Raw genomic sequence first — 20,859 nt, 5'->3', positions numbered from 1 at the left:
CATGGATGTTACTGCAGTATCTCTAAGAAGCAAAATAAATCCTCACAGAACCAAGACAAGCTTTCTTCAGTTTTGGTTCACTGACCCAGAAATTTTGATTTCTAGGTCTAATACTAGACCTGGTGTTGGACCTGGTGTCATACAGCGATCTGCCTCATCTGTTTTCCAGATGGAGCACTTTAAGGTGACCAGGCAAGCTGAACTTATTTGGCAGCTCACCCTCATGCAAAATGGAAAAAGATGATTTCTGCATTTTTAGTACAGATAAAGATGCTACAGGATGGACGCTACAAGACCTATTCTGTCTTGTTTAGTGCTTTCTGTTTGTTACTATAGTACTGTGGGTTAAATACTCACTCTGGCAAATTACAACTCCGGTGTAGCATTAGAAAGTCTAATTTGGGAGTGAGAGTCTGCATGAGAGTAGGATGATGAATCCTAACAGAAACATCCCTCATATTTCATTAGGGGAAAGATTAAACTGCTTTAGCTCGGTGTGGGCTCAGTTCACACACGGCTCGGCCCAGCGGCCTGCAGGTCAGGCCTGGTGGGGGGTGAAACCTGGCTAAGAGAAGGAGACCAGCTTAAGCTGTTCCAGCCCTGGTTATGAGCCAAGTTTGGCAACCCACATGAAAAGAGAAAACTTTGCAAAGTGAACCAAAATCCTGCAAACTTTGAATGTTGTGCTGTAAGTCGCAGTCAGAAAAGGCAAGATGAGGATCTCATCCACTGAGCAGTTAGTATTATGAAAGTTATTAGCATGAAAATCATAGCCGATAGGCTTTTATTGATGCTGTAAACCTTTACAGTGCCACAGTGTGTTTTTCTCTGGTGGTTGGTTGCAACTCAACCATGTGGTAGGGGGAAGTTTTTCCTTGTCAGGGGGCTTTAAGACCCCGTTTACACTGAGCTGTTTTTTTCAGTGAAACCGTAACATTTTTGCCGTTTGTAGTTTACACGTCGCCAGTAATTGGAGTCTCACAGAACTTCTCTGAAACACTCCATGCAGATGTGTGAATGCACATGCACCGAATTAATGTCTGCAGGGTTTGCTCTGCACATGCTCGGGCACATAGTAAAAAAAATGGCGGATAGCATTGTACTATGCTGCGCAACCTGTTCAATTTAACACATATTCTGATGTGAAATATGTATGTGTTACATGGAAGTTGGTTCATCGTAAATGGAAACGTACTTTGCGATTGATCCAGATACTTCACAGACCAGTCAGGTGAAGAGTTACAGTCGCATGCTAAGCTCACGTGCCATCTAGTGCTGTGGCATGGCAACTACAGCAGAGTCAAGGTGGCTTGGCGATCTTGTCTAAACATGGAACTTTTCCCCATCAACATGTGAATATACTGACAGCGGTGTCTTGCAAAGTCTTAGTTTCAGATGACATGCAGGGCTTTTGTCATCCTTTTAAGTTAATTTTTTTTTAACATAACACTTGCTGCAGCAGCACTTCTGCTGCATTTAAATCTGAAATTGGTGAATGATCCACAACCCTGGGCAGCTGGGATTGCTTTTTTATGTTTATTCAGCAAATAAATTGTAACTTCACTGGCTAAAATATATTTGAAAAGGCTTTAATGATATTGTTACTTAATCTCGGTCTTCAAGGAGATGTTAGAATCCTTTATTTAAGTATTTCCATAAAGGACGGCTAATTTTATCAAAATATTTTAACGCAATCTCTTTAAAATACTGAGATTGTTGTCGTGGGTAATGGGGTTTGAAGGCTATTTCTGTCTTATTTGGCCTGGGATTATGAAGCTATGTTACCCTCTGTACCTTTGATTTCATGTTGAGATGTGGCACTCTGGTCATGCTTATCTACCTGTGCTTGTGCACAGTAAAGGAAACCCTGCACACCGAACTAGATATTTTCCAATAATGCCTGTCTCTCTATAAGTTGAGTCTCTATATATGTTGTATTGTTTAAAAATGTCTATGGTGGTGTGTCCTTTGTTTTTTTTTTTTCTTTATTTGATAGAAGTTGTTGAGAAAACGTCTCCTCCTGCCCCGGTGGAGATTCTCCCATCCAATGCGGGTCAGGACATCGCACCCACTCAGTTAGCTGGTCAGTTTCCTGCCTGACTGGTTTTCATGTTTTTTGATGGTTTCATATCACTGTGCAACATTTAAAAGACAAATATTGTCAAACATTATACAAATGTTAGGCCAACTGTATACCGCTGGTATTTCTTTATAATAGCAAATTGCAGTATGTTGTTTCTTCCATTCCTGTGGAAGCAATTTATATTTGCCTGTTTTTCTCAGAGGTGGATGAGTGCCAGATCAACCCTTCCATATGCGGGCAGGGGGTTTGTTACAACACAGCTGAGAGCTACATCTGCCACTGTGAAGAGGGATTCCACCTGGATGGCAGCCAAAGCACCTGCGTAGGTAAGGATGGAATGAGGGAGTTCGTCTGAAACACGTCTAGAGCTGCATGTTTTACTAGAGAGTTCAGAAGGGATCGCATGCGGAGCTCAGCAGATACATGCAGTTAAGGTTTTGTTTCTAATCAATGTGAAATCAGTCTTCTTTTTCAAAAAAAATCTCCAACAGTTTGTGAAAAAATGAATCTTTTGCATGTTTGGAGCATCCAGCTTCTTGCAAATTGCAGTGTGAAAATACCACAGAAACAAATTCAGTTCAACAAATGCAGAACAAATCATGATTGTTTGAAAAGTTTTGGTTGATGTTGGAGAAATTGCTAAGACTGATACTGAAGGTTGTCTACAGACGAAGGGTTTCTCTTTTGTCTGTGGCAAAAGACCAGGAGCCATTTCTCTATCGCTAGACAAATATTTTTTTTGTGTGTGTATTTACCCAGAATGCCCCGAAAAGCTTGACATACACACATGCATTCGAAATGGCACCAGAGTTCACTTCAATTGAACTGAGACCTAGTTTTGTAGAGACGGACCAGAGTTTGCTGTTTTGGTCCGCATCAGAATTCAGTTACACATTCACATCTCACAAAGCAACTGGACTTTCTAGGCAAATTATTCAGAGCTTGAATAAAGCAGATTAAACAGAGGTGATGTGAATGCACCCTAAAAACACACAACTCTTTTTTTCCTGAATGTATAACAATACATCTGACTGGAAGTGTCTTATTTTTGAATATCAAAATAATGAGAGAATCTTGACAATCTTTATCTGAACCAACTGAAGAATGTGTTCGGTTTATTGGTTTTGTCCAAGCTGTCATCAACCGGTTCCTTTTTATGCTTGAGGCCTGAGGTCCTTTTCATCACACGTCTAGCATTGCTTTGCTGGAGTTTACTGTCTACCTTCTTCCTGTATATCTCATTATTGTTTCCAGTCTTCATTCATTCATCAGGAATTTGCTGTCTTCCTCCCTGAAGACTCTTTTTGGTGAGGGAGTTCTTTTAGGTCACTGGTGATTCAGGGTTTGTGATTGAGGAATTTACTGACCTGATGGTCAAATTATGATGATAGATTTATGGAACAAATTGCCTCCTGATAGACGCAACCATACAAACAACCACAACTTCCAAAAAGAACAAATGTTCAGCCTAACTAAATATTTTGATATTAACAGGACTTATAAATCAGTGGAATTTTGGAAGAGACTAGCAATCAGGCTGTTACTAGTCTGTGCACCCACTGGCCTCACCACTCTTGTGTGGACATAAATACAATTCACTCTATCATTATGTGGTTTCCTGCCATTTCAGCCCAGCACTCCCTGCCCACCAAAACGACACTGAATCAGTGCTGCCTGGGCAAACTGGCCTCATGATTATTTCCTCGTAGCTGCGGTAAAATCTCATCTCCGTCTTTGTGGAGGGAGAGGGATCGCATTTAGATTTCTGTATAGAAAAATAAAAATAAATGTACAGAGCTTATTTATATGCAACCACAATATGTATTAACAGGAATAATAGAGAAAACACACTGAGAAGAATATGGTTTGAGACATAGTTGGGATCCTAGAGAGAGAAACACCGCATTGTGGTGAAACATGTGGTGCAACGTTTATTCAACTATCATGTATGCACGTGCCAACTAAAACTTCAGCTTACACTGGTTTAACCAGTGTGTGCCCCGACATTTACTAAATGAAATACAGTTTGAGGTATGTGCACTAAAAGGTGAATAATTGTTTCTCACCATTATGCAAAGTTTATTTATTGCCAGTTAGAGCCGTACCATACTGCTACATGTTAGCTGACTCTAACTATGTGCTGTTTTCGCCCTTAAGACCCCAGTTCAGAACCCTTTGCCAGCCACACCCATTTTTCTTTTTTTACCTTCAGGAGGATCTCAGACAGTATCTGCCATGTTTCAAACTTAATTATTGTTGACCTCTCCAACATTGCCTGTTCTGTTTGGGGGCACCGCGGACACTTATCCACTAGTGAATAAACAAGTTATAGAAGATTTTTTTTTTTTTGGTCCTGACAATGTTTCCAATGCAGAAACATGTGTTATACATTTGATGATGTCCAGGTACCATCTGCCAGCATCCAACTCATATCCACCATCTCATTGTAATATAAGGGTAAACCAACAGCAGGCTTGATCTTGCTGTGTCTCATCTATATATATCGCAGGGTATATTGCTCTCCTGTAAGATGATTGGACAGTCTGTCAGTATATTTCTAGAGCTGTGAATGAGGCTCTGCAGCCGGTCTGTGAAGGCATGGCCAAATTGCTTGTGAAGCCTCTGGAGAACTTTGTTTCTCTTTTGTAGACATATCTGCTATGATAATAAGGACTTCACTTTTTTTTGCCACTCACGTAATTGCATTTTCATCTCTAAGGTCCACACGGTAGTGTTTCGAACTAGTGAGCTCAAGAGGAAAGTGTTGCTTGGACATGACAATTCTGTCGTTCTCCATGTCTAAAATAGTTCCTGTTCTCTTTAGAGACATTGTGTTCAACAATAAAGGAATATCAATCACTTCAGTTTCAATGTGGCACTTTCTTTGCCCGATCTTGGCTCGAAGGTTCATTTTTTCTGTTGTAGTGTACCAGGTGACCATCTCCAGACTTGAAAGGTCTACAGCATTTTGTCAATTTGGCTTTAGCTTAATTCATTTATGCAACTATCCTGCTACTTGCTACCACTTACACATGCATGCAGTGTCAATGACAGCTGATCCCAGTGATTCGGTTTGGAAGACCTCAAAGTCTCTCATTACCTTAGTAAATAATATAATGCTACATTTATCCATATTTTCATCTTCTGTCAACTTTACTTCACTTCTCTGATGCAGGCAGTCTTTGGCCTAATGGACAAATGCCCCATATTTGTCAAATGGATTTGTACTTTGCTGAGACTGCAGCTGTCTGCTCTGAATTTGCCCGGTGGTCTTTGCTCTTAAAAAAATAAATAAATAAAACAAAACGCGGCATATCGAGTCTCACTTCCATTTCTTGCTCTGATTTTTTTTTTTCTCCAAAAATCTGCTTCAATCTGAACTTGAACTGTGTTCAAGGATTTGACAGAGCAAGCTACATATTCTGCTCCTCGAGACATGCCATGTCCAGGAGTTTACATGCCAGTGTAGCATCAAGGAGGGTAGTTGTACTTCTTCATGTGGTTGTGTCGTTGCTCAAAGTCTGTTATGTAGAACCCCATGGACATTAAACTGTATTGTTGACAGCTAGAATCCAGTACCTTACCACCATCAGCATGTGAATGCATGTGTGTGTAGGTGAATGACTGAATGTAGCGTAAAGCACTTTTGAACTCTGGACTGGATAAAGCGCTAAACAAGTACAGGCCATGTACCATTTTATGGATGTTTCCAAAGCAGTCTCTCCAGCTCTACCTTTGAGCCCCAGCGCAGACGCAAGTGTCTGCTTTTTCTTGTCCAAGTCCGTAGCAAGTCTCCAATTAGTAACTTCATTTTTCATGCTCTTTTAAGGCCCGGCTTCATCAAACTTCAGCGCTACTCTGTCATTTGAAACCGTTCTTGGCTACCATGAAAATGCCAAAAAACATGTTCTTAGTCTCGCAAAATTTATTGCATCTCTATCTTTATTGCAGGGAAAAGGTAACAAAACCTTCTCGCAGACTCTCATGATGACACATTTCCTTCCAGAGGACTTTAGCAAATTTGTGGGCTGGTCTAATTTTAGCAGTCAATTTTCCTAAGAACAAATTGATTGCTAAGGGCTGAAGAAGTTTGTTTTTTTTTCCACAGCAGAATTATTTCACAAATATAGGAGTGCTATCTCGATGAAAAGAAACTAACATTATGAACTCTTATAATTTTTTTTGCAGTTTTCTCTTGACTAATGATCATGTCTATGAAAGCTGATAACTGCACAATTTGAAACCAGCCTTAAGCCACAGCTTGAACCCAGTGTCATACTTAATGACCTTTAGAGACAGAAACCTGAAAGAAAGAGAAGGGAGAAGACGAGCAGTACAGGAGGGGAACAACAGATGACTCTATTGTGGACTAATACCTTCCACTGAGTCACAGATCCCTGGAAATATCCTGTTTGAAGATTTGATATATAAGCAATAACAACATACGCAGATCTCACAAGAAAACTGTTATTGTCACCAACAGTGTCAGAAGGATTTTCTCAGAATTGTCTCACAAAATCCCTTAACTATTGGAAAATGTGTCTGTGGTTGAGGTACAATTTTAAGTAATTTCTTGAATTGTTAGTTTTATTTGCATCTGACATAGCTGTGGCTTCATGTATTGTTTTCACTAAAGCATCTCACAGATCATTTCAAGAAATGGCCAAAAGAAAAACAATAAGGAAAGCAAAAGTGACCTTAGAAATAAGTAATTTAGCAATAAAAGTAACCCTCTATCTGAAATAAACTAAAAAATAATATTTTAAGGAATTACAGTGTTTACATTTTTAAAATTAGAAAAAAGACAAATGACTCCAACCCTTAGTTAAAATTTTCCAGCTCGAGGTGATGTGGTGGCGCAGGGATTAAGCACAACCCAAGGCCTTAGTCCTGGACGTGGCCGTCACAGGTTCGATTCCCGACCTGGTGCCTTTGCTGCATGTCTTCCCCCTTCTCTTATTACCCTCTTTGTTTGGTCAGTTATCCATAAACATAAGCTTTATGTCCCCCGTGCCCTGAACAACTTTTTTTTTGCTTTTACATTTGCATGTGTCCTCAAAGGGGAACTCAGAGTGTCTGGTGAGAGGTGTCTCCTCTTCTAGCAATTATATAACTACCGTAGTCCAAATGCTAGCTTACATCTGCACTACTATTTGATCTCAAATAATTCCCTGCAGTTCAATTGGCTGCTGACCGGCAGAAGGAGGAGCTCTTCAAGAGCGCCGTTCATACAGGAGCTGAAACTGGACACAAAATCACAGCTGTCTGTCTTTCTTTTGTCTCTTCTTCACAGACATTGATGAGTGTGAAAACAGGACAGTGTGTCCTTCAGGTATTTGCTACAATGAGCCTGGAGGTTACAGCTGTGGTGCCTGTCCTCTTGGTTTTGTAGGCCAAGGAGGTCGCTGCATTGGTAGGTCTGACACTTTGGATCAACCTACCATCGCATTGGTAGATTGATACTCTGTTATTGTAACCAACCTGGTCTAGGACGGCCTGATTCTTACTAAAATCTGAACAATAGTTCCTTAATGTGAACGTCAAAATTTCCTGTCATTGGTTAACATACCTGAGTTTAAATATTATTGCTCTCTGCTTTAGTACATAAGTTTAATATTGACCAAACATGAAATTCTTCATTTTGTGTGATTGTAGCAGAAGCTAAAACCTCAACACTGAACTGGATCAATTCTCAGATTTACATTACTTTACATAAATGTCAAGGTGAGACAGCAAGATGTAAGATTAGCCTTGTTTTAAAACAAGGCTATTCTGGACACAAAATCACAGCTGATTGAAAACAGAAATGTAAAATGTTCCACGGTCTCAGGTGCCCATTGGACAACAAATCTCAAATGTACTAGTTAAGTATGAAGAATTCTTCAAAATGTATTATTTTGTGTGATTGTAGCTGAATTTTAAACCTCAGCTTTGAACTGGATCAGTTCTCAGATTTGTCTGAATTGACTGTGTCAGAATTGGCTGCTGAAAAAGAATACTGAAAAAGCACACTGTTTATGCAATAACACATAACAACGATTAACACTTCGTTGATGATGTACAGTGCAAACCTTTGTATCTTTCCAGATGTAGACGAGTGCCATGATGAGCGGGTGTGTGTCAGAGGCCACTGCCTGAACACTGAAGGCTCGTTCCTGTGTCAGTGTGAACCCGGGTTCAGAGTGTCATCAGCTGGGGACCAGTGTGATGGTTTGTATTTATCACTCACACTTAACTGTTAATCATTCAGCATGAGTCAGGCTCTCGCTTTTATCTATTAATCAGTGGTTGATGTGCAGGTATGTCTCTCCGTATGGTAGAGCATCATTGAAATAATTTTTTTTTATATTCAGAGAGTAAAACTCATTACATAGATTTATTGCTTTCAGGATGATGTATTTTATCTACACAATAATGGAGAAGACCGCAGAAATCCACCAAAAGCTGGGCTACAATTGGTCACAGACTGCTGTAGTCAAGTATGTTATTGAAAAATCGAGTGGAAGGAAAATGTGTGGTAAAACATATATATATAAGAAACAGAAACAACCCAGCTTTGAGAAGATTACAACCCTAAACATAAAAACTGAGAGAAATAGATCGATAAAACTGAGTGAGACTTCCCAATAATTTATTATTTTCATTTCACTTTTTAAATTGAAGTGCAGAATACATTTTTTTAATGATATTGTGAAATGCAACTGTGTTCTGGATAAATTGGTCAAAAATCAAAATCTAAAATGTTTTCATAACTAATTAGTTTCTTTTTAATAGCCTGTCTAAATGTGGACAGAAACTCTCTTTACCCTTGTTCTGTGTCTTTCACTGAATTAGATAATCTAATAACTTCTTTTTACTAAAGTATACTCTGCAAACTATGGTGACTGTGATAGTTTACGGTAGATGCATGACTAGTGGCTTTTATTTCTTTTGTCTGTCTTCCTTTTTTGTTTTTAAATAACAAAAAAGGATACGTTGTTGTTATGTTATCTGGATTCAAATAACAACATGCTTATCTGAATCCAAACCTGGCATGTTAATACTTAATGCGGCAAATACACCCTCCAGTTTTACTATCCTAATCGATAAAAATAGACCAAACAAACTGACTTTTCCTCCTGTGTTTACAATCCAGATGTGGATGAGTGTCAGGAGGAGGTTTCTCCATGTGTGTCTGTGGGAGAGTGTGTCAACAACATGGGCTCCTACACCTGCACCTGCCCCGAGGGCTTCAGGCAGATCAATGGCACCAGCTGCATAGGTGACGAGTCACGCTGCTTTATGTGGTTGCTATTGTTTATGTGTTTTGAGGTTGAAGTTCCTCTTTGAACTGATGGGGCTTCAACATCTTAGCTGCTGTAAAGCTGCCAGACACCTCAGTGAAACTAGATAAAGTTATTTAAACTCCATTCTCTGCTGGCTTGGCCTGTCACTTCCCAGATGTGGACGAGTGTGTGGAGGAGGCTGAGCTCTGCTCCCCTCATGGTTCATGTCTCAACACCGAAGGCTCCTATCTGTGTGTGTGTGACAGTGGGTTCACCGCCAGCCTCCATGCGCCCTCTTGTGATGGTAAGACATCTATACATACACAAACACACCAATTGTTTGGGAAGGATAAATATGCTTAATAAATATACCTAATAAATACCATTTTAAACCGTAGGAACGGTGTGATTGTGGAACACTTTGGTTTATCCTGATGCAGAATCACATTCAGTGGGTTAAGTTACAATGTATAGAAATAACTACATATTGTTTTCTATTGTGTGCACCTACAATAAATTTTCTTTCCATTCTTTTATTAAAAATAATCATTTCTGGAATCCTGGTTGGTTTCCATACACGTGTTGTTAACTTCAGCCGCTTCGCGCAATATTTCTGTTGGATTCCAGGCACCATTGATTTATTCAGATTCAACCATTTTCAATGCCTCAGGTGCCGACAGCTCTCCAGAGCAGTTGTCAAGGCAAACAACAGCTATGTGTCACCATGTCTGCCCTGGTTTTCATCACCCTATTCTGTATCTCCATCACTCTGAGACACTCGGGGGATACGGCAGATGAGAAGAATATCAACAATTTCCTTGAGATGTGTTGCCCCAGCTTTCAGCACCGTGGAGGGAGTCCAGGGCTGTCTGTCAGAGCTGCTTCATGCTCCCTCTGTTACCTCCGAAAACCCGAGAGGAACAGGAAGAGAAGCAGACGGAAGACTTTAAGCTTGCTGTCTAGACTTGCAGGAATATTTGTTGACCTCTCTCTCGTGATTTATGCAAACTCAGACTCCAGTGAGAATGTGTGTGTGTGTGTGTGTAGCAGTCTGGGTGTATATTTTTTATGGTGGGTCCTTTAGTTATAGAGCATACCAGCATTCATTACAGTGCACTATTCCTCTTTCACTCTTAATGCTGCAGGTTTTAATGTGTCTCCAGAGGAAAGTGAGGAAAGGCAGATGTTTGGTCAGATATTTCATTCTTACACCTCATAAAATACAAAACATAAAATTGAAAGGCTAACGTTGAGGCATGTGAGGGGTGCCGTCGTTGAGCTTTTTTCTGATTCCTGCTGTTTTCAGACATTGATGAGTGCGGGCTCAACGAGACGCGCTGCGGGCCCCACGGCTACTGTGAGAACCGGCTGGGCTCCTTCCAGTGTCTCTGTGACCAAGGCTACCAGGAGTCCCAGGACGGCCACGCCTGCGAGGGTGAGTGTTTGGCTCACATCGAGTGTGTATCGCAGTGGTCCCCAAACTACGGCCCGCAGGCCACATCCGGCCCGCCTCCACATTTGGTCCGGCCCCCTGAACAATACCAGAGAGCATTCAGATTTTTGAATGCTCTCTGGTGTTGAGAGCATTCAATACCAGAATATATAGTATTTTATGGTTTATATTTAGATTTTTCTTCAACCACCAGGGGGCTCTTTAGCAGGAAGTGTGTCCTGTAAACCAGCGGTCCCCAACCTCCGGTCCGTGGACCAATTGGTACCGGGCCAATCAAGAAATAGTGAAATATTTCCGTTTTATGTATTATTTAAGTCTGGAGGATCTTTTATTTTGAAAATCCTTTAACCGGATTCTCTCGGTTACTTGCGCGCCAACATTGAGGCCACAAACAGCAAAATGAGTAAGAAACAGATCAAATGTATTTGGAAAGTTTCTTTGCGAAGGGGAAAAGGCCCAGAGAAGAGACGGGATGGATTTAACCTGGACCGGTAGGTGGCTCCGACATTACAAACCCGCTCTGCGTAACATGCGGCGACCGACTGCTAATGAGGCAATGAAGCTTCAAGCTGCTTCGCCACGTAGAGACCAAGCAGGCTGTGGATATAAGCAACACTTTGGGTGTCATTGTCTCCCATCACTCCCAGATGGGACCGTCTCATTGCAGAGAAACAAGCTCAGGGCTCCCGTTAGTCAGTGTCGTGAGTTAAAATTTTCACGAAAGTAAAATATTCGTTTTTGTGGCACATCTGTATCTTATTTTGAAGGGATATTTCAACGTTACCATAGCGACCAGAGTTGGAGCGTTTGGGCAGTGGTCGAGAGAAGAGGAGTAGAGCTTGTGAGTCTTAAGTCTGGTTTAGACGGAAAGATTTAAGAATTGTCGGCCGATTCTCCAAACCTCTGTGACCACAGAGCTGATGAAAGTACAACGGGTTCGATCGGTTCGTGTGTCCAAGGCAGGAGCAGCACACCACACCAACCGATTCCAGTCACGAACATCCCGATTCCAGAGGACAATCCAGCAAAACCCCCCAACATAGCGGGAATTTAGAATAACCAAACACGGATGACTATGTAGAAGCAATAGTGATAGTTTGTGGAGTCATTTTAAGAGATAAAAGATGTAACAAAAAGAAAAGCCAGTGGATAAAAGACGACGGGAGCAGCCGCTCTRTTTGCTGCWCTATGATTTGGAGGTGAATATGTTTTTTCATAGTTAACATTTTTAACTGAATAAACATAATAATGACCGTTAGATTTAATAATAAACATTTCCACATATCATCTCCGATATCCACCAGACTCAGTTGCTCGATATGTCAGCTGTTTGGGATTCCCCTCTGTTCTTGCGTCACCGCGCTTTCTGATTGGCTACCTGTCACATTCAGCAGGTCGTATTCTCGTTCCCAGACAGGAAAAACCCCACAGGCTGCGATAAAAACTCCAAGACAACCCAAATTGGGCATATTCAGGATTTAGCGGGAACACCAACACCGCCTCTGGAGTTCCGTGAATATTTTTTTAACCATGGGCCAACTGAATGCTTTGTGCATACTGGTAATATTTGTGTATGTGGAATATGTGCCTCTTGGCTGCTTTTCTTATTACTGCTTCTCCTGCCATCCCTGACAGATTAGGTGGATCCATGCTTTGGTAAGTCTGCAGCTGGTAATTGGTTGCAGTAAACTTTACTGAGGGGTATAAAAGTAAAGCGAGGTAAATAGAAATCCTTGCCACGTCATTAGGATTTCATTGTGAAAATCTGTGAATTTACTTTCCACTTTACTGTGACACATTGCTTTATGTTTAGTCTATCACATTAAATCCCAATAAAAGAAACTCATGGTTACGGTTCTAAAGTGACAAAATGGCTGTACTTAAAGCTGCTCTCCCTACACAGCTTTACTGCTTTCCTGTCCTGGACTCTGTATTCAGAAAGAATATCAGAAAGGATATCAGAGCAGTCGGACCATGCGGGTTAGCAGTTACAGTTTGCTTGTGTCATCTTTGGCTATAGCAGTGACTACAGATAAGATTTGGAAGCCAGAATAATGAGCATAATAATGCATCCCAGTGGAATGGAAGGACATGGAGGTCAGGCTGAAAACCAATGGTTTTGTTCAGATTTGATTTGGAGAAGCTGAAAGGCTCCATGCTGTTCCCATCTAGTTTGATTTCCTCCAGAAGGACAGCTTGTCACAACCTATTCCCAGCCACTACACACAAATACACACACACATGCACACCCGCCCACAATATCCCTACCCATACCCCAAACCATCACATACTTCTAAACCTAACCCTCATCAAAAGTCAATTCACACCTTAGTCCTAAGCCTAACCCCTAACCTAAAAACATTATTTCCCCGCATGGGGGCCAAGAAAATGTCCCCACAAGGAGCAGTGGTCCCCACAGCCCCACATTGCAGACATAAATAGGTCCCCAAAAGGATATAAAAACCTGGTACACACACATGCACGCAAACACGCACACACATGCACACTTAGTGGGCAATGCCACCAAAACACACATTTTGTTTCCAGACTTAGAATACAGTATTCGCTGCATGCCCATTTAAACACAATTGCCATCTGTTCCTTGGCACGGTTTCCTGGTCCCACCCGAGTTCAGTCCAGCCAGCTGCCAAACCGTCCCTGCACTGTGGCCCTTACACATGGAATCACTTACACACAAACACACAGACTGGAAGCCAACAGCGGTGGTGTACCACTAACCATTTAGAATGAGTGTTATTTCACTTTCTTCCTCTTTTCCAGCCCGGTCTGCTGTCTGATCAGCCAGCACCGTCTGTTTCCTCTCCGATTTCAATCTGTCCTCCCCTTTAATTGTGTCATTTCCCTCCAACCAAAGGGAACTTTACTTCTTTTTAAACAGGACTATTTAACAATGTGTCCTGTTTATCATCACCCTTGTTCTGTTTGTACTTTGCATATTTTTCTTTTTACCCTAACTATTGACCTAGGGATTACACTGAAATGAATTTACACATGACTGTTTAGGATTTTCAGTGAACTTGCTAAATCAAACATTTATTTGAACTTTGTTGCCCTGACAGATGCAGGATTAATAAAAAATAATAAAAATAAAACTTTACAAATACTGTTGTTTTACAGCTTGTAGTTAAAATAAATAAATAATAAATTGGAACTCAGAGAAAAAAAATCACACCAAACTTAACCATTCGTAGCTTTAAGTTTGAGGTAAACTTAAATCAGACTTTAGCTCTAAGATGATCATCCCACAATTCTTTGGTTCCCATAAAGACTATCAAAGGTAATTAAAAATACCAGATGAGACCAAAAATGGGCCATATAAATAATAAATTAATCTCAACCATAAATGTGAGGCTTGAGAGTTGTCACTTTCCTCATTCGCCTCATAAAGCAAACACTTAATTTAGAGTGTGCATTTATACTTCTTTTTAAGAAACATATAGACCAAAGTAAGTTTCTGGGCTCAATCCAAAATGTGTATGTGCACATAATACATGTATTATAAAGCTAAAACTATGTGTCGCCAGGAACACTGATGGTGAAACATGGTAGTGGCAGCATCATGGACAGGGAAGCGAGTCCAATTTATTGGAAGGTGGATGGAACTAAATACTGGAGTATCCTGGTTAAAAAAATAAATCTAGATTGCCTATTTGTACAATGCTTAACCTGCAACTGGCTCTGGCTGCTAAACGTCATTATTTCACATACTGTGTTATATTAAACTACCACATTTCTCAGTTCAGATTCTTCATCAAAAACTCCATGTGTGTTCTCCCACAGACGTGAATGAGTGTGAGCTCCTGAGCAGTGTGTGTGGAGAGGCCGAGTGCATGAACGTGGATGGCTCCTTCCTCTGTGTGTGTCCCAATGGTCTGGACTACAACGTCATGATTGCCAAGTGTGAACCCACTCAAACAGGTAACCCACACTGACACCCACAGCTGACAACGAGCCCACAGCACTGCTTTCATTCCAAAGACTGATCGGATTTCATTAGCTTAGAATTTCAAGCAGCATCTCATTAAGAACTGATCTATGAAAATAAGTTCTGATCCAGTGACTAAAGACAAATAATGGATTTTTAAAACTTTTTATTATAGATTCTTTCAGTTTTGTTGTCAGCTTAGACTGCCACCTCAAAGCTTGCTAAGAATACGTTTTCTTGATTCTTCCATCTTGTTCATTTTGTTCTAGACTATGTCCTGTTCTTCACAACAGACTTTCAGTTAAACTGACATATAGTTCATAAACGTAACGCCCTTCTAGCTTTAAGGTTCTACTCATCCAGACATGTTTATAAAAATCCACATATCATACAACGTAATTATGATGTGGTGCCTGAACCACCTTTACTGTGACTCCATAAGATTAAAACCTGGTCTCCTGTTCCATCACGTGGATAAAGGTAATCATTTAATTCCCAGTGAATTCCTCTGTATGCCAAAATAATCTATCGTTATCAGTGAGGCTGTCACTCTGAAAGCTACTGGAAATTATCTTAAAATATCATATGTGTGAGCATATGTTTCAAAAAGGGTGTTCCTGAAGTCTAGTCAAATTCCAGCCTGGCTGGAATTAAGCCTCACATATTAAGCAATGAATCAGTTAGTGATTAACTAAAATTATCTCAACAAATTCCATCATAGGTATTATAGTCCATTTTATTCATGGTTTTGGTTTTAAGTTTTGTTTTGTTTTTCTCCATTTTAGTTATTGTTTTTGGTTGTGATGTTGTATTTTGGATATTTAAAAAATCTTCCAGTTCCAGAGTTGATTATTCTTTATAAGATTAAAAATTATCAATATGGTGTGACTTAAAAATGGTCAATAAAAACAACAATATTATGGTTTATTACAATAACCTTAAGGACAATTTATTCTCCAGCGAGATTTGTCATCATGACAGGCCTAGTTAGAATGCTGGTAAAATCCCTCAATAAGCTTGTTTAGGCTTTAAAAATCTGTTTGAAGATCAGTTACAATTTCAGTTTATGTTTTTCTGTTGGTTTTTTTTCAGCGCCTTCAGTGGAAAGGAAGGATTGCTACTATCATCTTAGTGACGAGAACCTCTGTGAGAGTGTGCTGAGCAGCCACGTCACGCTGAAGGAGTGCTGCTGTACTCTTGGAGCCGGCTGGGGGGACAACTGTGAGGTGTACCCTTGTCCTGTTAATGGCACAGGTGAACTGGTGGATCAGAATGCCTCCAAGCCTCTCATTTCTAACCTGCGTCTCCATATAGTGTGTTGTTAAGGTTGATCAGCTTTAAAATCAAACGACAATAATCTCCCAGTTAGAAAATAGTTGGAGAACTTGGTTAGAAGTCAGTGTGAGTCCTTGGTTTCCAATAACATCTATCCATCTGTCCCCATGGAAACCCTATCCATGAAGATCTATCACAAAAGTTTTGACTGTTTTCCTCCAAATGACTGTATGTGTAGAGAGTGGGGTCCCTGCAGGAAGCAGCAGCAGTATGTAACTGTATTTATGGAAACAAGCTGCAGCAAATGGCTTTATCCTTGGATCCTCCATGTCTGCTCTCTTCTAGACCAGTTCACTGAGATGTGTCCATCCGGAAGAGGTTTTGTTCCCGCAGAAGACCTGCTATATGGAGTAATGTTCTCAAACAGTTACAAAGGTAAGACAAGTGGAAACAGTTTACCCTGATCTAATTTAAAGGCATGATATATTTTAAGGCAGGGGTCCCCAAACTTTTTCCTGTGAGGGCCATATAACTTTTCCCTTCTCTGGTGGGGGGCTGGAGTCAGTTTGTAACAGAAAGTGTTACGATTGTAGGAGTGCCTAAATGTAAAAATGTATTGTTTTCCAAAAAGCACAATCAAATAACCCTCTCTGGGTTCTTCACAGAACAAAAGTCTGGAAATAAATAATAACACTATTAATGAAATAAATAATAACCAAATGACCCTCTCTGGGTTCTTCACAGAAAAAAAAATCCAGGAAGGATTACAGTCTGTATTTTCCGAACTATGAGCCGCACCGGACAACCCCAAAGTTTTTTGTTTTTTTTAAACCAGTAAACCGCAGATATCTCTGCCGCTCCAGGTTTTCCACAACGATGCAGCAGAGGGCTGGCGGACAGCCACAATTTGAGTCCTAACAGGTCAACTGAATATCACATTTATTACGGTTGAAAAAGAAAAAGTTGCCAAGATTAAATTTAACTGAACTGATTACGGTAGTTTCCGAACGGTAACTGTAACAGTAAAAGTGCTGATCCTTCGTGTCTGATACTAGCATGTGCTAACAAAAAATGGGCGCCGTCTTCTTCTTCTTCTTCTTCTTCTGTTGCTTCTTCTTCTTTAGATTTCAACAGGAGCTTGCATCCATTATTGTTGCACTACTGCCATCTACTGGATCCTAATATCTATACCTCAAATTCTCCAGTATTTAAAAAAAAAAGAAGAAAAATATTATTTTTCCCCTCAATGCTATGGTTGTTGAATGATCAACAACATTCTCAAATTTCAATTCCCTATTAAAACCTAATTCTGTTTTAGTGGGCGCTTTCTTTTATTTCCAATTTTGACTTCCAATGATTCACTTCCTGCTAAAGAGCCCCCTGGTGGTTGAAGAAAAAGCCACATATTAAACGGCTTATATTCCGGAAAATACGGTATATGAAAAAAAATCTGAATGCTCTATTGTTCAGGGGGCTGGACCAAATGTGGAGGCGGGCCGGATCCACTGTTTTAAGGTGTTATCTAGTAACGATGATTTTTATCATCAACTCTTCATTTTGTACGCATCAAGCTCCATCTTATTGTTTCTGTAGCAGTTTTTTTTTTTTTTTCTCCCTACAAGCTGAATAAGTTCCACTAAATTGAAATCCTCTGCGACTGTAACGATCTGATTGGGCCTCGGTCAAGTGTGGGTGATGGGTTTCAATTTTGAGTTTTGTGATGCATATTTTTGCATGTGCAGTCAGTGAGGAGGCAGTGCCCCTTTGTGTTGAACAGACTGCTGACACAAAGAATGCTAGATCGCTAAGCACACATCTGAGAGGACTTCCTGGAAATTGGTTTTTAGTAGACAAAGCTGTTAGGTCGTGTCTACCATGCTGAACCCCACAGCGGTGCATTTCTTTAGATGGCAATAGTAGCTCAGGGAAGAGGTGGAGGAGATCCAATTTTTTTTTTTACATGTACGTCTTATACCATATTGTCATGACACAATGACAGTTTTAATAAAAGAACATATTTTTGTAAAAGTTACACACTGCAGCTTTAAGCAACAAGCAGATGGAAAGTTTGTCAAAAGTCCATCTTCGCAAACTGGAAAACAGTGGATGTTTGCTTCATGGAAGGGAACAGCGCGGCCAGGTGGGGGCAGAGTTAACTCATGGTGCTGAAGGAAGTTCTTCCCCAAGGCAGTATACATTAAACAACTGCTCCCCAGCCCTCTGCAAACCTTGTTGAGCTTTGAAAGCGTGTTTTGCTGAGAAGTTTAGATGCACAAAGATGAGTTTTTCAGAAGTGATCAAACAGACCATGTTCTGTTCTGTTTGCAGACGCAGATGAATGCAAACTGTTTGATAAGGAGGTGTGTAAAGGTGGCTACTGTGGGAACACAGAGGGAAGCTATGAGTGTTACTGCACCAGTGGACACTACTACGACCCGGTCAAGCTGGAGTGCACAGGTCAGTAAAACAGAGACGTATGCTAGAGAGTCAAACGTCTCTGATTCATCGTCTAACTAGTGAATCTGTGTCTGTCTCACCGTTCTGTAGATGTCAATGAGTGTTTGGATGAGTCTGTTTGTGATGGAGGAGAGTGTCTGAACACAGACGGCTCCTTCAACTGCTTCTGTAGACCCCCCATGGTGCTGGACCCCAACAGTAACCACTGTGTTGTGCTTCCTCAGCTGGCTGGTGAGAGTTCAGTTTTTTCATTAAAGTCTCTGTATTTCAAAACTGTTTTAGTACAAAAGAAGAAATATGTGAACAAAAAAAAAATCACATTTACCCATCTTTTAAAAACACATCAGTTCAAATAAACCAATCATAGCCTTGGGATTGATTTCTGATTCCAGACTTTGTAAAGCTCTGGTCTGCTTGTGCAGGTTGTAGACACTTCTGATGTCTGTATGCAGCAGGCTGGACAGTGATGCAGCTTAAAGCGTTGTCTTCAATCCGACTTTTACTCCGTTGATGCATACATGCATCGTAATTCTGCACCAGGAGAAGCCAGACACGTAAACAATTGACACGTAAACAAAAGGTGAAAAATATGATTATGAAAATTATGATTATGATAATCCCACCACTTTTCGACCGACTTTGCATCTAGACAGACCTCTCTACAGAAGCTGCAGTCAGTACATCACAAAAGGCTGTGCTTTCTTTTTTAGCTTCCTTTGTCTTACAATCTTATCTCAACACTAGACAATACTCTCTTGTAAAGGCACAGATGCTCCATAGCAGAATGATGTATGAAGATATGAAAAGTAAAATCTCTGGCTGAAAAGTGAAATCTATTCCCCAGCAGCTCAAAGGAAACTTAATGATTCTAATTACTAGCAACCACTAATACTAATAATTGACACTTTTTGTATTATTTGCATATGATATTCCAGTTGATAACATAATTTTACAGTTGAGTGCAAACAGAGCAAATAGGGTGTGGTTCCTTCTCGATAGTAAGACTTGCTGTATTTGTAGAGCAACAAGAGATGGAGATGGAGCATTTGGACTATCAGGGGATCTGCTGGCAGACAGTCACAGAAACCAAGATGTGCATGCGGCCCCTGGGGCCCAACAGGAAGATCACCTTCACTGAGTGCTGCTGTCGCTTCGGAGAGGCCTGGGGGATGGAGTGCGCCTTGTGTCCCCTCCGACACTCAGGTACTCGACTCAGACACACATTATTATGATGCACTTGGTATGTCACAGCTCTGCGACATACCAAGTGCATCTCCTCCTTACAAAATATTTTGACACTTAAGGTGTTTTTTTTTTTTATTCTTAACCGTGGGAAGAATAATGCTGAAGTTGACTTGCCTGTTATTTTTTACTGTTGATGTAAAGTTTTAATACAATAAGACAAAGTTTTAGTATATTTTTAAAGTCCTAATTCTGCTGAGCAATCTTGATAACTCATTAGTTGACGATTGGGACGATGGTAGAGACCTAGGTAGAAGTTCGTCATGCAGTTGCCGGTTTGATCTTCGGTTTCAGACATTGTGACTTTGGGCAAGACACTTCAGCTCCATTTTACCTGCTGGTGGCGGTAAGAGGGCCGAACAGGTGGCGCCAGCGCATGGCAGCCTGCCCTCTGTCAGTCTGCACCAGAGCAGCTGTGGCTACTATCCAATAGCTTCAGCATGTGAATAGGTGAATGACTGAATGTAGTGTGAAGTACTTTGGGACTTGATAAAGTGCTATTAAAGTACAAATCATTTTACTCCTACAGGAGGTTGGAACCTCACTTATTTCTCAGAGATTTCTTATTCTTTAGTTCTCGTATCCACAAACTGTTTTCTTCTCTCCTCAGAGGACTATGCATCCATGTGCAACATTCCTTTGGGTGGGAGGCGACAGCCTTATGGCCACGATGCCCTGGTTGCCGGTCCGGTTCATGAATATGAAGTGAGCCCAGACTACATGACGTCACCCGATGAGCAGCATGTCCACAACTTTTATGAAAACGAAGAGCGTAAGTATTTACCATTCAGACATACATTTGTTTGATCAGATGACTGAGAACCTTTATTAGAGGATTTGTCTTGGGGGAGCAGCTTCTACTGACAGACAGGATGGCAAGCTTGAATGAAATGGGGAAAAAAACCCCACAGGGAACCAAAAACCTACATGGCTAATAATGGTATCTATTTAAAAACAGTTCCATGTGCTATGAAATATCCATTTGATATTTCATCTTCACTAGTTCGATACCTGAAAAACAGAAGCAAAGTTCCAGCAATGTTGGGTAGAATTTCACATATGTAATACTCTAAAGTACTTCAAATAAAAATTACATTTTTAGAAAAGCTGTGGTTTGTATCAGGTAATGTATGTTTCC

At 40.6% G+C, this 20,859-nt stretch overlaps 1 protein-coding gene across 5 annotated transcripts in view; it reads left to right on the top strand.

Moving 5' to 3' along the window:
* Positions 1 to 20,859, top strand: part of ltbp1 (latent transforming growth factor beta binding protein 1) — a 77,390-nt gene that overhangs the window by 53,039 nt on the left and 3,492 nt on the right. For 2 of the 5 annotated variants that reach the window (XM_008428985.2, XM_008428983.2), the window contains 14 exons: positions 1,997 to 2,083; positions 2,284 to 2,409; positions 7,377 to 7,496; positions 8,171 to 8,293; positions 9,219 to 9,344; positions 9,524 to 9,652; positions 10,655 to 10,783; positions 14,603 to 14,740; positions 15,840 to 16,001; positions 16,368 to 16,457; positions 18,351 to 18,479; positions 18,570 to 18,710; positions 19,500 to 19,682; positions 20,332 to 20,493. In XM_008428985.2, the coding sequence (XP_008427207.1) occupies positions 1,997 to 2,083; positions 2,284 to 2,409; positions 7,377 to 7,496; positions 8,171 to 8,293; positions 9,219 to 9,344; positions 9,524 to 9,652; positions 10,655 to 10,783; positions 14,603 to 14,740; positions 15,840 to 16,001; positions 16,368 to 16,457; positions 18,351 to 18,479; positions 18,570 to 18,710; positions 19,500 to 19,682; positions 20,332 to 20,493 (1,845 nt within the window). Of the gene's footprint in view, positions 1 to 1,996; positions 2,084 to 2,283; positions 2,410 to 7,376; positions 7,497 to 8,170; positions 8,294 to 9,218; positions 9,345 to 9,523; positions 9,653 to 10,654; positions 10,784 to 14,602; positions 14,741 to 15,839; positions 16,002 to 16,367; positions 16,458 to 18,350; positions 18,480 to 18,569; positions 18,711 to 18,901; positions 19,060 to 19,499; positions 19,683 to 20,331; positions 20,494 to 20,859 lie in introns of those variants that run through there. The other 3 variants (XM_008428984.2, XM_008428987.2, XM_008428986.2) reach the window with 3 other exon arrangements.

Source organism: Poecilia reticulata, linkage group LG15 (genome assembly GCF_000633615.1).
Source record: "Poecilia reticulata strain Guanapo linkage group LG15, Guppy_female_1.0+MT, whole genome shotgun sequence".
In the NCBI taxonomy this organism is placed as follows: Eukaryota; Metazoa; Chordata; class Actinopteri; order Cyprinodontiformes; family Poeciliidae; genus Poecilia; species Poecilia reticulata.
The sequence above is the reverse complement of the archived record's forward strand: the minus strand, read 5'-3'. Positions and strand labels throughout refer to the sequence as shown.